The sequence below is a fragment of the Crocodylus siamensis genome, chromosome 4 (assembly GCF_052110815.1).
Source record: "Crocodylus siamensis isolate JL-2025a chromosome 4, ASM5211081v1, whole genome shotgun sequence".
NCBI lineage: Eukaryota > Metazoa > Chordata > Crocodylia > Crocodylidae > Crocodylus > Crocodylus siamensis.
Window position 1 is genome coordinate 136,505,276 of NC_143398.1, and position 12,944 is coordinate 136,518,219.

The following is a 12,944-nucleotide window of genomic DNA, read 5'->3' on the forward strand; positions in this document are numbered from 1 at the left end:
AGAGAGTCCCACCCAGCCCAGAGAGCATGCCAGGATGCTGGGGGAAGTTGGTTTATCTTAAACCAGCAAGGGGGTTGGGACAGATATTGCATAAACTGGTTAGACCCAAATCAGTTAAGTCTGATATTACATTCAACCAGGTTTAACTCAAACCAGTTTCAGCCATTTTCAAACTGGTTTATGTGCACTGAACATCTGTTTTGTTACAGATTTAAACCAGTTTCTGATGACTTCAACAAGCTTATGTGTAATGTCAGTCCCTAGCCATATAGACAGAGAAATTGCATTATAACTCCTGCATCTTATTTGTGTTACTAGCTTAAGTGCAACAGAAATTAAGTTTAACCTAGCCCATTCAAGGGTACATCTACACAGCACAATGCAGTGCAGTAGGGAGATGCAACTTATATAGAGATAGAGATATGTTAGGTTGGGTGTTGGAAGTCATCAAGATACTGTAGTTCAGAGCTCTATGCAGGGTGATTTACCCAGCAAAGGAGATAACAGACCTTTGAACTACCAAGGGGCTTGTGTAACATGTTCATCTTAATGCTATACAAACTTCATAGCACATGCTTTCCTTCCCAGGAAACTGAACCCTGATCTCAAAACAAGTCCATTTGTCTGGTCTGATCTATATGATCTACATGGAAAAAGGGGACCTGAGTGCATTGTGTCCTTCAGTTTTCCCTGGCCAATGTTAAAAATGTTTTGGTTTATTTTGGTGTGGTTGGACACATGGTCCCTGGAGCACATTACACACAGACTATTTTCTCCCTGAACAATTACTATTAACAATAGCTCAAGTAATTCAAAGCAAAACTGACCAGCTGCAGAATTTGTCACTGCTTAAATCTGCCAGTAAGAGCCTTCAAAATCTGCTGTGTATTACTGCAGGTTTACAGGAAATTATACTGACTGTTCTTTTCCCTTCTTGGATGAGGAACTACTTCTTTAATGCAGCCAGCACAAGTTGAACCTGTAGTATCAATGGATAAACTGTGTGGAACAATTATGACAGCATCAGAGAAACTCGGATTCGAATTAGATTTCACTTAAAACTGTGGAGGCTAATTTGGCAGAAGACTTAGTCCCAGGACTATTTGCTTTTGATCCATGATGTTCACTTTAGTTAGAGTTTAATATGATTTTTCCCCTCTCTTTCAATATAAAAATATTAAATGTGGGAGGTGCACAGATATAGAAATACCCAGCTAGTTGTGAGGCTCTTTCAAATACTCATCTGGCAGGGGTGTGGAAGTGGGGGCATCATTGCTTTTTATGACATGCTTTTAAGCCCATTGGAAAATGGATCCACAGTAGAGCCTGGATTGTCTGAAAATCTTGAGATAGTCTAAACCTTTGCAGAAAGGGAGCCGCAATGAGGCAGAGGCAGGTTTTGGGGATTCTTTGATTACTGCCAACATTCCTTGATTACTGAAGAGAAGTTTGGAGTGATTTTCCTGTCTTTAATAGAAGTTATTTCATCGCAACACTGCTGACTTCTTTCTCATCACCCCTGTCACCTAGACTTGAGAACACTTCCAGCAGATGCATTTTGTATAAGTTTCTTCAGCCAGCAGCTGCCCCATCTTCCCTGCTCACTACATCTACCCCAGACCAGTGGGGCAAATCCCCCACCCCCACCTCCTGCTTCCCAGATCAGGGAACCCTGTGGGGCTGCATGTACAGGGCTTTACAGATGCTTCACAGGAAGAACTTCTTCCCTGCAGAGCACTTCCAAGCCAGAGTCCGCAGCTCCCTCCCCCAGCGTAGAGAAAACAGTGGGCAAAACTCCAGTTCCATAAAACAGCCAGTCCCTGGTTTGGGGAAGAGTTCAGGAAGCATGGCCCTACTTCTCTCCTTCCCTCCCAAACTGGTCCAGGAGTGGGGGGAGCAGCCCTGACCAGTCCTACTGCTCCCATCCCCTCCTGGACCAGACTAGTAGGGTAGTGTACAAGTGTGCATCATACAAGACTCCAGTCTGCTCCTCATGAAGCCCCTGGGACTGCAGCTTATGTGGTGTGTAGCCCCTAGCTGTCCAGAAGTTGGACAGGCTTGATCTAAACAAACCTAGAGTGACTACATACTTTGGTTTGGCAGGGAGAGAGAAGGGTAGTATGCCAAACGTACACCCTCTAAATATGGGACACGACAGTAGGTGGTACTCTACCTCTGCTGGGTTCTATGGGAATATTTTCATCCACTTCAGAGGCAGTTGGATTGTGCTGTTACTGAAACCATCACAGCTGCTAAGCACTAGCTTTTGCTATGCCGTTGTGTCTGAAATTGCTTTTGGGAATGAATGAGACTTCTGGGAATGATGTCATATTCCAGAAAGATCAGTCATGGGGTTAAAAATAGCACAGATTTTCAAAATATGCAACTTCACTTATTTTCATGAAGTGCCCTTTTGTGTTTCCAGAATCAATCTGAATAATCATAACACAATCATTTTCATTTTCTATGCATAAAATATCCAATATCTCTTAAACCTTATAGCAACCTGAGTGGTAAGAAAGATAAGGATATACAAGGAGCAGTTCTTTGTCCACAGAAATGCAGATAACTCTGGAGTGAAACAGAGAAGTCTCATAACAATGTAGAACTGAGAATTAAGAATACTTTAATGGAAATGACAGAGAAAATTTAAATGGGTAGGCAATAATAAGCAGCATTGGAATTTGTCCAGGACGTGAGGGTTAACAACTCAACACTTACAGTAAGAACCCCAGAATCTTTAAGTGATCAGGACATTAGTTTTATGTCTGATTTAAAAGATGGCTCCCTCAACAGCATGAACCAGTCAGTATGATTTTTGTGAATGGAACATTGTTCTGAAATCCTCCTGGGGAAGTTCAGGTATAACTAAACTAGGACCAGAATCCAACTGACTTCAGTTTTGGGTTCAGATATATTGCCACTGGCTTTTCTTTGGATGTTTGGCAATACTGCCATTTACACTTCCTGTAACACCAGAGTTTTTCTTGCAGATCTCCCAGTCACACTCTAATAATGCTGTTGATTTAACAAATCTAAAATATGAAAATCTTTTCTAACAGCAAATTGAAATATACAAGTCAATCTTAACTGGTGTAAATGGCTTACCTCCATTCTAGTTAGCTGGTTTATACTGATTCACACCAGCAAAAAAAATATGACCCAATGATTTTGCATGGGATATAAGTCAGCATTGATGTAAGGCCCCAAAGCCATTTGATATCAGAGGTTTTATATAGTCTGAAGATTTTATTTTGAAAAATGTTGCCTACAATGGAAGAAAAATATCAAAGCTATTCTCAGAGTCAATCATGTTGAGAAAAGCATTAGAAAATCTATCAGTGGAAAAACCAGCTTTGGGTTTTAGCTTGGTTCTAAAGCATTTCATTTGTCTCCCTACAGTGATGAACTGTCCCATGCATATGATATATAATCACTGCCAGAGAAGCTGCATAAAGTTCTGTGAGAATGGTACCAATGTCAGTGTCTGCAAGGATTATCCTACAGAAGGCTGCTTCTGTCCAGATGGACAGGTGACCTTCAACAGCAATTGTGTGGATGAGGAAGTCTGCACACAGTGCATCAGTGAAGATGGAGCACACCATCAGGTAGCTGTCTGCTAACTGCTTAGCCTCTGAGCTCAATGAGTGTGTATTTTTTGCAAATGAAATGTGGTTGGATAAGTCTGCCCCTTTTTTCTTTCAGCCTGGGTCCTCATGGCTGGCTGGCTGACTGCCCCTGGCAGCTCCCTGAGTGTGAAATTGCCTAGGCTCAACATAAAATTCACAGCTGGGGCTGTAGGGACCAGGAAATGCATGACAAATTGTTGGACAGGAGGGGGCAAGGAGGGAAGGGGGAAGGGGGACCATGGCAGAAACTGCCATTTAACAAGAGTTCTGTGACTAGCTAGCAGGCTCTTATTGATTAAAAAAAAAAAAAAAAAAAAAATTTTAAACATAAAACTGCAATCCCTGGGGTCCTTGTGCTGTGACTGTCTTAGTTGAAAATAGGGCACATTTCTGAAACTGCCTCACCAGTTAGTTATAAGACCCCCCAGAGCAACCCAGTGCTGTGTCAAACCAAACCAGGGAACATTTTCTTGATTAAATCCATTGCTTCCATCCTACCAAATAGCTAATTTCCCCAAGGAAGCACAGGACTTTTGGTAGCCTGAAAAGAAAAAGTCATTGGTACCACAAATGGCTTGAGAAGCAGTGATAGCTGTTGGTGCCTACTTATGGTGTGCTTTTTTTAGGTACATGTGAAATACCTAGCTTTGGCATATTCCCACCAGATTCCTTCGTAATTCCAGTAGCAGAGTTGACTTGTTTTTCCCTGTTTCTTTCCTTTTTTTTGCTAATGTCTCCCACTTAGTAGCTGAGCACCTTGTGATAGAGGGAGAGTCTGTGAAAGAGAAATTAATGTAGCAGTACTCCCAACTTGGCAAATAAGCCAGATCCCTTAGGTCTATAACTCTGTAGAAGGGGGTCTAATGCAGACAGACATGTGGTATTTTGACATGTCTGCTTGTGGTTTTGGATTAATCTTGAGGTCTGTATTTGGATCTTACAGTTTTGACCAAACAATGCAACAGTCATGGTCTCCTACACAGTGGCTGCATCTATGTAAGACACTGTCTGTGCAGTAGCCAGTGACTACTGCACAGTAGCATCACGAAACAGCCATTTGTAGGAAGTGTGGTGCAACGCTCCTGTGCAGTAGTCACAAGGTATTGCGCAGTCAGCATCACGAAACAGCCACGTGTAGGTGTGAGTGCACAATAACTCCAGTTACTGTGCAGTCATTTAGTATTTGTACTTGTTTATAAAAGTACTAAATGCCTGTGCAGTAACCGCTGCGCAGTCAGTGTCTCGTGTAGACGTGGCCACTGTAGATGTTCTGTAAAGGACAGAAATTTGCTGTTCTTAGATGAAAAAGTAGGTTTGTTGTGCATGTGCATATATACAGGTTAATATATATTAAACAGAGACCAACATTTCAGCAATAATGGAGGGAACAACTGATCAAAAAAAAAAGGAGAGACAAGACCCATTATAGTTAAAACTTCTATATAGATAATTTACCTTTTCAATTATTGTTTACATTAACTGACCTCATGACAATAACATACAGAGCAAACTTTAATCCCTCTCTGAGTGAATCAGAAATGATAAAATATATACATATTACACAGCTACAGTATACACAGGTATTACACAGCCACAGTGTCAATGAAAATTCATACTAAATGCAGTTCTTCAGCAGAAATCCTAGTGGTGTTAATAGGGATGTGCTTACTTCTATAAAGGGCCATGTTTAATCTTGAGGTGGCTTAATATTAGCATGAACACCGTGCTGGCAACAAGTGCTTCTTATGTTTATGCACTGGTGCCACCTGCTGGCATTTTGGAAGTATAGCTATACAAATAAGTAGTAATTGGTCATTACCATTTTTATGGTGTGGTAAGCACAGATAAAGATTTTTTGTTAAGGAATTAATTTAAAATACCTACTATCCATATACAGTTTTGAATTTTTAAAATTCTGACAATAACCAAGTGAAACAAGCTCAAAACCAATGCCAGATTTTTATGGTGTGATGAGCACCTACAGTTCCCATTTAACTCAGTCAGTGTCATAGGTCCTATTGAAAAATTGGCCAGAAGATTTTTGTTGCTATTGTCTGTTTTTCTGTTTTAAATCTGGAGACTAAGTGACTACAGAAGTGACTGGTAGCAACAGATTGCTTAACTAAACTGACCTTCCAATAATGATAGAGCAGAATGCATTTTGTTTCCATCTCTCTTAAGGGTTTTGATAAGTTAACTTTCACAGGAGGAAGGGCCTTGGTGCACATTAATTTTAGGTGGCTCCTGGAGTGCTTAACCCCTGGATTGTCCACACATTATCTTTTTAAGCACACTTTAGGGGGCTTAAAGTCATATCATTCCAGGGCAGGTTTATCTTTGATCCATGTTACCCAGCTCATGTTCCATTAATGTGTGGCCACTACCCACAGATGAGTTATTCAAGTTGCAGTCCTTCAGCATCACAGGATGCAGTGACCTCTCCCGCATCCTCCTGTTCTCTGTGGACAAACTTTCCACCCTCTGAACTCTACTGTCTGGGTGGGTAGGGATTCTGGCACCAAGTCAACTCCCCCTCCCATCCCCCTGAGGTGTGACCTTCCCACCTCAGGAGTACAACCCCTACAAACAGCCTGCAGAGCACATGCCAAGTAGCCAAGTCACAGGGCATGGATGGGCCTGGGAGTGGGGTCAGGGACAGGGGGAAGGAGCAAGGTAGGGGGCCAGGTCAGGTCTCCATGACCTGGGGCTTCTTTCATGGGGTAGGGACATTAACTTCCCCAAAAATGCCTGCCTTAGCCACTCCCAGATCCCAGCCATCCCAGGAAGCACAACCAGCATCTCCCATGTTCCAAACCTTACCCTAATTTATCAGAACATGGAACCTTCTTTAATTTACTTCCTTTTTATTTCTATTTAAATTGTTCTTTTTTTTTACTTTTTATTTTATCCTCCAGTGTCTGAATTGCTTCATTTCACTACCCATCCCCCAGCCCCATTTCCTTTCCACCTCCCATTTCATTACCCACCCCCATCCCATTAACTCTTCATCTCCCAGCTTAATGGTCCTACCCCCACAATCCATCTCTCCAACACCCCTGCACCTAGAGCATGAATAAAAGCCTGTCCTGGCTTACCAGCCCTCTAGTAGCAACTCATAGCTATAGCTCCTAGTCCAGCAAATCACAGAAAAGCAAACTGAGGACAGTCAGAGAAGATTTTCAGCCTTAAAGTGTTAATGCTCCAAACTTGAGCTAGTAAGAATACTACTGATCAACATTTGAGCAGCTCAAAGTGTAATGTGTAATAAGGCCTGAATAGTTGCTATCAGAAGTCTTTTGTGTATGATTTCTGAAAGCCAAGCGCAATGTCTTTTGATCTCAAGGATTCCATTGCTTTCTAGAAAAGAAGTTTTGTTTCAAGGGAAGATTAAGGTATAAAAACTCTAGGTCCATGCTATCAGAATTTCAGTCTTTATTTGATATAATCATTTCTAGGCCTGATGAAAAGCAAATTGGCTAAGTACAGATAGTCAAAAAGCCTGAGGCTGAATTGAGTCAGTCTTTGCAGGTTAGTCTAAACTGCAGAGATTAAACTGAGAAACAATTGGCCAGACATTCACTTTTGATTCAGGAAATGCAGCAACATGCCTGCAGTGGCTCGGGCCAGAAGCCAGGGGGCACTAGTGCATAGCTTTCTGGCATGTAGCCAGAATGGGCTGTGTGTTTACTTCCTCTTCCTGCTTCCCCCAAGTTCTTTGGGATTTGCAGTCCAGAATTACAGCAGCAGGACTCTGTAGGGTGGTCATTACTTCCTCTTCCTGCTTCCAGGTGTCTCTGGGATTTGTAGTCCACAGTTGCAGCCTGCAGTAAGTTTTTAGCAGGGCAGGGCAGCTCTGTACTTGGGGGAAGGGAAGTTTAACTCCCCATCCTGGTGGGGTTTGCCTGGAGGGGGGAGTCCCTGCCTTCTTCCCCCTCCCCCCCAACTCTTCTCTGTTGTAACAGATGGCACAGCCCAGCCCAGGGTTGGAAAATATGCTGGGATTCTGGGGGACTGTGATTTAACTTGACCCAGGAAGAGGTCTGGGACAGCAGTTTCATAAACTGGTTTGACCCAAACCAGTTAAGTCTGATATTGCATTGAACCAGGTTTATCTTAAACCAGTTTCAGCCATTTTGAAACTGGTTTGTGTACACTGAACATCTGTTCTGTTACAGGTTTAAATCTGTGATGATTTAAACTGGTTTATGTGTAACTTCTGTCCCTAACCCTTGAAAACAGGTTTTGAGTATAACTGCTGCAGTGATGGTTACCTGCATTTTCAGGGGCCCTGAAACCATCATTCTAAATGGTATGACCTATTGCGTGCATTTTAGTGGGGTAGCAACTCTGAATCCTTCTAGTTGGGGGACCTCACTAACACCATCCCAGCAGAGGGCTCAGTGGACCATGGGCTCTTCTAACCAGTGCTCCAACCTCTATGTGCTACCACACAGAAGGGTCTTTGCTCTGTTGGTGGAGGGTTGAGTTCTCCCTGCTCTGGGATGATTTGAAGCCCACACAAAGGCAAAGTGCAGACATCCAGAAATGAAGGAGGCCTCTTTCTGTCCAAGGAGTGGCAGTGGAGGGTTCAGCTACCTGGCCACATAACAGATCTTGTGTAAATGACTCTTTACTACCTATCCAAGCCAATTATACCAAGACAGGAACAAAGGTACAGTAGGCCGATGTATGTGTCTGCCTAACACCTCAGGGTGCTTTAATCCAGCACTGATTTACAGAGAAGCTTATATTCAAGTGTTGAGGAAATGCCAGTCAGAACCCTGAGGATGAAAGTATTTGAGAGTGCAAAATTATCTTGGTTCATTTTTTATTTTTTTTTGGTCCTACGTGAAACTTTTGATAATCATTCAATGGCCTGGCAGCATGCTTTGAGGCATGTGCACCGTGGAATAATGCTGTTTAACTTGCAACTAATTTATGCAAGTTTTTCTTCCTTTGAAAGGGTGTTCCTGCAGACTAATGACTGGCTAATCTTGCTTCCTTCATTTTATAGCTTGTTAAACATTTTGATTGGGTCTTGGTCTCCCTTCTCCCTTCTTTGTCTTCATTGTCCTGATTACACTGTTAACCTCCTTAATGTAAGAGTATCCAGAAGGTCTATTTGGCACTGAATGTTTGCGCTCCAATGTCATTTTCAGTATGTATAGCATCCACAGGGCCAAGTGGTAGTAAAACTAGACATTGCATTCCTCCTTGTGTTAATATGAGTCATAGCAGGATTATATCAACACGTATCTGCCAAAGTTTTCTCTGAACAGTATTCATTAACCTGCTGCAGAGGTTTTTAGTCAGAGTTTATCCTAATTGTACAATTTATCTTTGATTATCCAAGATGTCTTTCTCTCACCTACCTGGTCACCTAAGTGTTAAATGTACAGTTCTTTACAACTGGCAATATCAGTGAAATCAAGGACCAACAAACCTGCTTTCCAGTTTTTCACTCTTTCCAAGGGCAGCCAGCAATGATGGATAATCATGCACCTTGCTACCAATTTGTCTATATATTTACAACATATAAGGTGTTTGTCTAAGGAATTATAGCACTGGCTTTAGGATTGATTTAGTACTCATCCAGTCTCCAGTGCAGAGAGAATGCAGTTGCTAATGAGCATATTTGAAACTTTCTAACTTTTAAAATAGTCTTTTGTTTATTTTTAATCTACCGAAAAGCTTATAAACATTTGCAGTAAGCCACTGTATTTCGTATTCCTAGCACATCCGGTCATGGCGTGTAGTTCCATCATTGCCCTGAGTGATAGGCAATAACTTGCAATTGCATTCATAAAGTACGGGTTTTTTGTGAGTCAAATGATAGCAATTTCTTGCCCCATTGATGAACTCTGGGTATATCTACATGTTCATTAATGTGCCGTAATCAGCACTACTATGCAGTAGTACCAGCGCATGCTTTTTTGTGACACTAATGTGCAGTAGACCAATTCATATTAGCATGGTTTTTGCCCACCACACTAATGTCCAGTAGAATTAGTCTACTGTGCCTTTAGGGCCTTGTGTAGAAGTACCTTCTTTGCATATCTAGTTAAATCTGAATAAACCAGACATTGCAACTCTTAGGATTCTTCTAATTGTCACAGAAAGCAAAACAATCCCATATTTAAACTGTTGGTTTTCCAGAGCATCTTCGTTTCCTCTCCCATTTCCACCCAGGAGTTTGCATGTCAGAGATCAGAAGATTCTGTTTGTTTCTAACAATCCTTTGTTTTTATGCAGCACATGGAAACATGGATTCCTACCAATGAGCCTTGCAAGATCTGCATATGCCTTGATAACAGGAAGATAAACTGCACTGTACGACCTTGCCCTACTGCCCAATGTAAATTGCTTTTAAATCTAAATATGATTTTTTCCCACTTTGTCCTCTTCTGTTCTGACTAAAGTTTGGTTTGTTTGCTTCTCCCTCACCTTAGCTGTTGAATGTGGCCCCTGTGAAGTTCCTAGACTGCACCGGGATTTTGATCAGTGCTGCCCAGAGTACGAATGTGGTAGGTTTCTGGTCATCTGTGGACCCTTGTTACTTATGCTGCCTGACCTTCTTTACCAGATGCTTTTCAAATGTGTATTTAGATCATGAATTAGGCTCTCTTTTTGGAGCACCTAAGGGGTTGAATTGTCTCATGTGAGGAGGGGAAAAAAAAACATTGAGAACAAGAAAATCCATGCATTTCTCAGACTTTCCTCATGCTCACTCTTTGTGAACGGGACATGCTTAGAAAGGTTGCACTGTTTTTTCCTTAAATTACTAAGTTGTTTCTAATTTTGCATGTGAAATATGTAGTCAGAGTTTTAATGCACTTAACCCGAATAAAAATTGTACCCTCCTGCACCCCCCACAAACATTTTAGAAGCAAATTGCAACTTGTTGATCAATGCACTAATTTCTTCTGTATTATTGTGGTTTCATTGACACGTGGAAATCTTCAATTAAATGTCTTTTTGATGGCTCAGTAGCTGGGCCTTAACTGATACATGGCCTCCATTTCAGTCTGTGACTTAGTGAGCTGTGATCTGCCTCCTGTCCCTGATTGTAAGGATGAACTTCAGCCTGTCCTGACAAACCCTGGCGAATGCAGACCAAATTACACTTGTGGTAAAGTAACTTTCAAATGCTGAGCAATGTTAGTAATGGGGTTGGAGTGTTGTTGTGGCAACGATGTTGTAGGGAATGAGAGAAGCAAGGTTTTTTTGGTAATATCTTTTATTGGACCAATTGTATAGTTGGGTGAGATGTTAGACAGGAGTCTGAATACGGAGTGCCCTTCTTCAGGTCAGCAAATCTGAAATACACACATGCACACAGTATGTACATATTTGTTTTTTTAACTGTGGTGAAAGAGAAATGTTAAGGATTGCATGTGTTATAGTTAAAATGATTTATAAATACTTCCAACTACATAATAAATGAGGAAAGACATTTTTGGAGGAATAAGAATTTTAGTCTTACATCTGATCCTAATTCTACTAGATGATGTTTATGGTTGCCTGATTACTCATTGAAGTCGATCACTTGTGGGATCCCTCTGCAGTAACAAGTACTTCCTAGTTTGTAGGAGAAATTGTTTCTATTATTCCTATTTCCTGAAATTATTCCTATTTCCTGTTATATTCTGAAATGTTCTGTGCTTATTATGCTACTTTGTTAGTCTGCAAGAAAGAGATGTGCAGGCTGAAGCACTTTCCACTGTGCCCACCACACCGGGAGCTGACCGTTAGGAAAACTCAGTGCTGTGATGAATATGAATGCATGTGCAGCTGCACCAACTTGACAGTGAACTGCCCATCAGGATATTTATCTATATCTGTCACCAATGACTGTGGCTGTGTAACTACCAACTGCATTCCAGACAGGGTGAGGAGAGTGAACTGTAATTCTTACAGATGAGAATATCTCATTTCCAAGGTGTGCCTGCTCAAGAAGAGGTTGTATACAAAATTAGCTAAATGTATACAAGCTAATGCAAAGTCACGAGCAGCAAGAGCAGCAAATTACATTTAGGCTTATTTAAATATAAGTTTGTGTAAGAGAAGTGAACAGTTGCCCCTTGCTATTCTTGTTACATTATGAATGGTTCTTTCATTGCTAATAGAACTAACCTATTTACAGTGACAGTGAGGTATTTGGCTCTGAGATGCACAGATTGTAAGGCTGGAAGGGACCTTGGAAGATCATCGGGTCCAGTCCCCTGCACCAATCAGGAAAGATAACTGGGCGTCGGGTGACCCAAACAAGGCGACTGTCTAGTCTCCTCTTGAAGATTTCCAGGGTAGGTGATTGCACCACCTCTGGAGGGAGCTTGTTTCACAGTCTGGACACCCTGACTCTGAAGAAGCTTCTCTTAACATTGAGCCTGAATCGATCTTCTAGGAGTTTGTGGCCATTACTCCTGGCTTTCCCCTTGGGTGCCCTGGTGAACAGTTGCTCACCGAGCCCTTGATATATTCCTCTAGTGTAGTAATAAGCAAAGATCATTTGGGCATCATGAATTTTAGGTCGTTAATGAAGCTTTTTTTTTTCTTTTTTTTTTAACTTTTTTGTCAAAGTGAACTTCTTTGGTTTATGTTTAGGTGTGAGCTTTTAGGATTCCATTTTGTTTCTTATTTTTTCATCCTTCACAAGGCCCTTCCACCCCTTTTTACAGCTTATCTACACATAGCCACCTACTTCCAGTTATAAACTGAAATGCTTGGGCACTTACGCACATGCAGGGAGGTGCGCTGTAAATCCAGCATGTCAGAGCAGACTTGATTAATCATGGACATTAACGTGCTCCAGCAGCCTCCTGTGTCACATGTATCAGCATACCTGCACTGAAAAATAGTGGCAGGGCACTTTGAACTGAAGCCTGTTGAACAAGCTTTAGGTTATAGTGCCCCACCACCATTTTTTCAGTATGGGTATACTGATAAACATGACACTTGGGTGTTTTTAATTAGCATGGCTCACTAATTAAAGCAACGCCCCCCCCAAGCACATCTATACATGCCCCTTGTGACTACTACCTTGGGCTACTGTTCTCAGTGAAGTAGCTTTATTGTGCAGAGCCTCAGGTTAGGTATGATGTTTCTGGTCACTGTATTTCACTGTATATGTTATGATTTAATTTTGGGAGGATGAAGTCATCCCAAAGAATCATTCATAATAATAATGTAAAATTGGGGCTGAATTTGGCCTACATGTTGTGTATACTTCTGCCTATACAGTGAGATGTCAGATGCAGTGTGACCTATTGGACAGTGCCAGGTTGCAACCTGAGACCTGGCTTCTGTTCCCTTGCC

The 12,944-nt window shown here is 41.6% G+C and overlaps 1 protein-coding gene across 3 annotated transcripts in view; it reads left to right on the forward strand.

The window, feature by feature from the left end:
- Window positions 1–12,944, forward strand: part of VWF (von Willebrand factor) — a 263,892-nt gene that overhangs the window by 210,536 nt on the left and 40,412 nt on the right. For all 3 annotated transcript variants that reach the window (XM_090043875.1, XM_090043874.1, XM_090043876.1), the window contains exons 38-42: window positions 3,403–3,608; window positions 9,882–9,984; window positions 10,079–10,153; window positions 10,654–10,758; window positions 11,312–11,517. In XM_090043875.1, coding sequence (XP_089900001.1) covers window positions 3,403–3,608; window positions 9,882–9,984; window positions 10,079–10,153; window positions 10,654–10,758; window positions 11,312–11,517 — 695 coding nt within the window. The remainder of the gene's footprint in view (window positions 1–3,402; window positions 3,609–9,881; window positions 9,985–10,078; window positions 10,154–10,653; window positions 10,759–11,311; window positions 11,518–12,944) is intronic.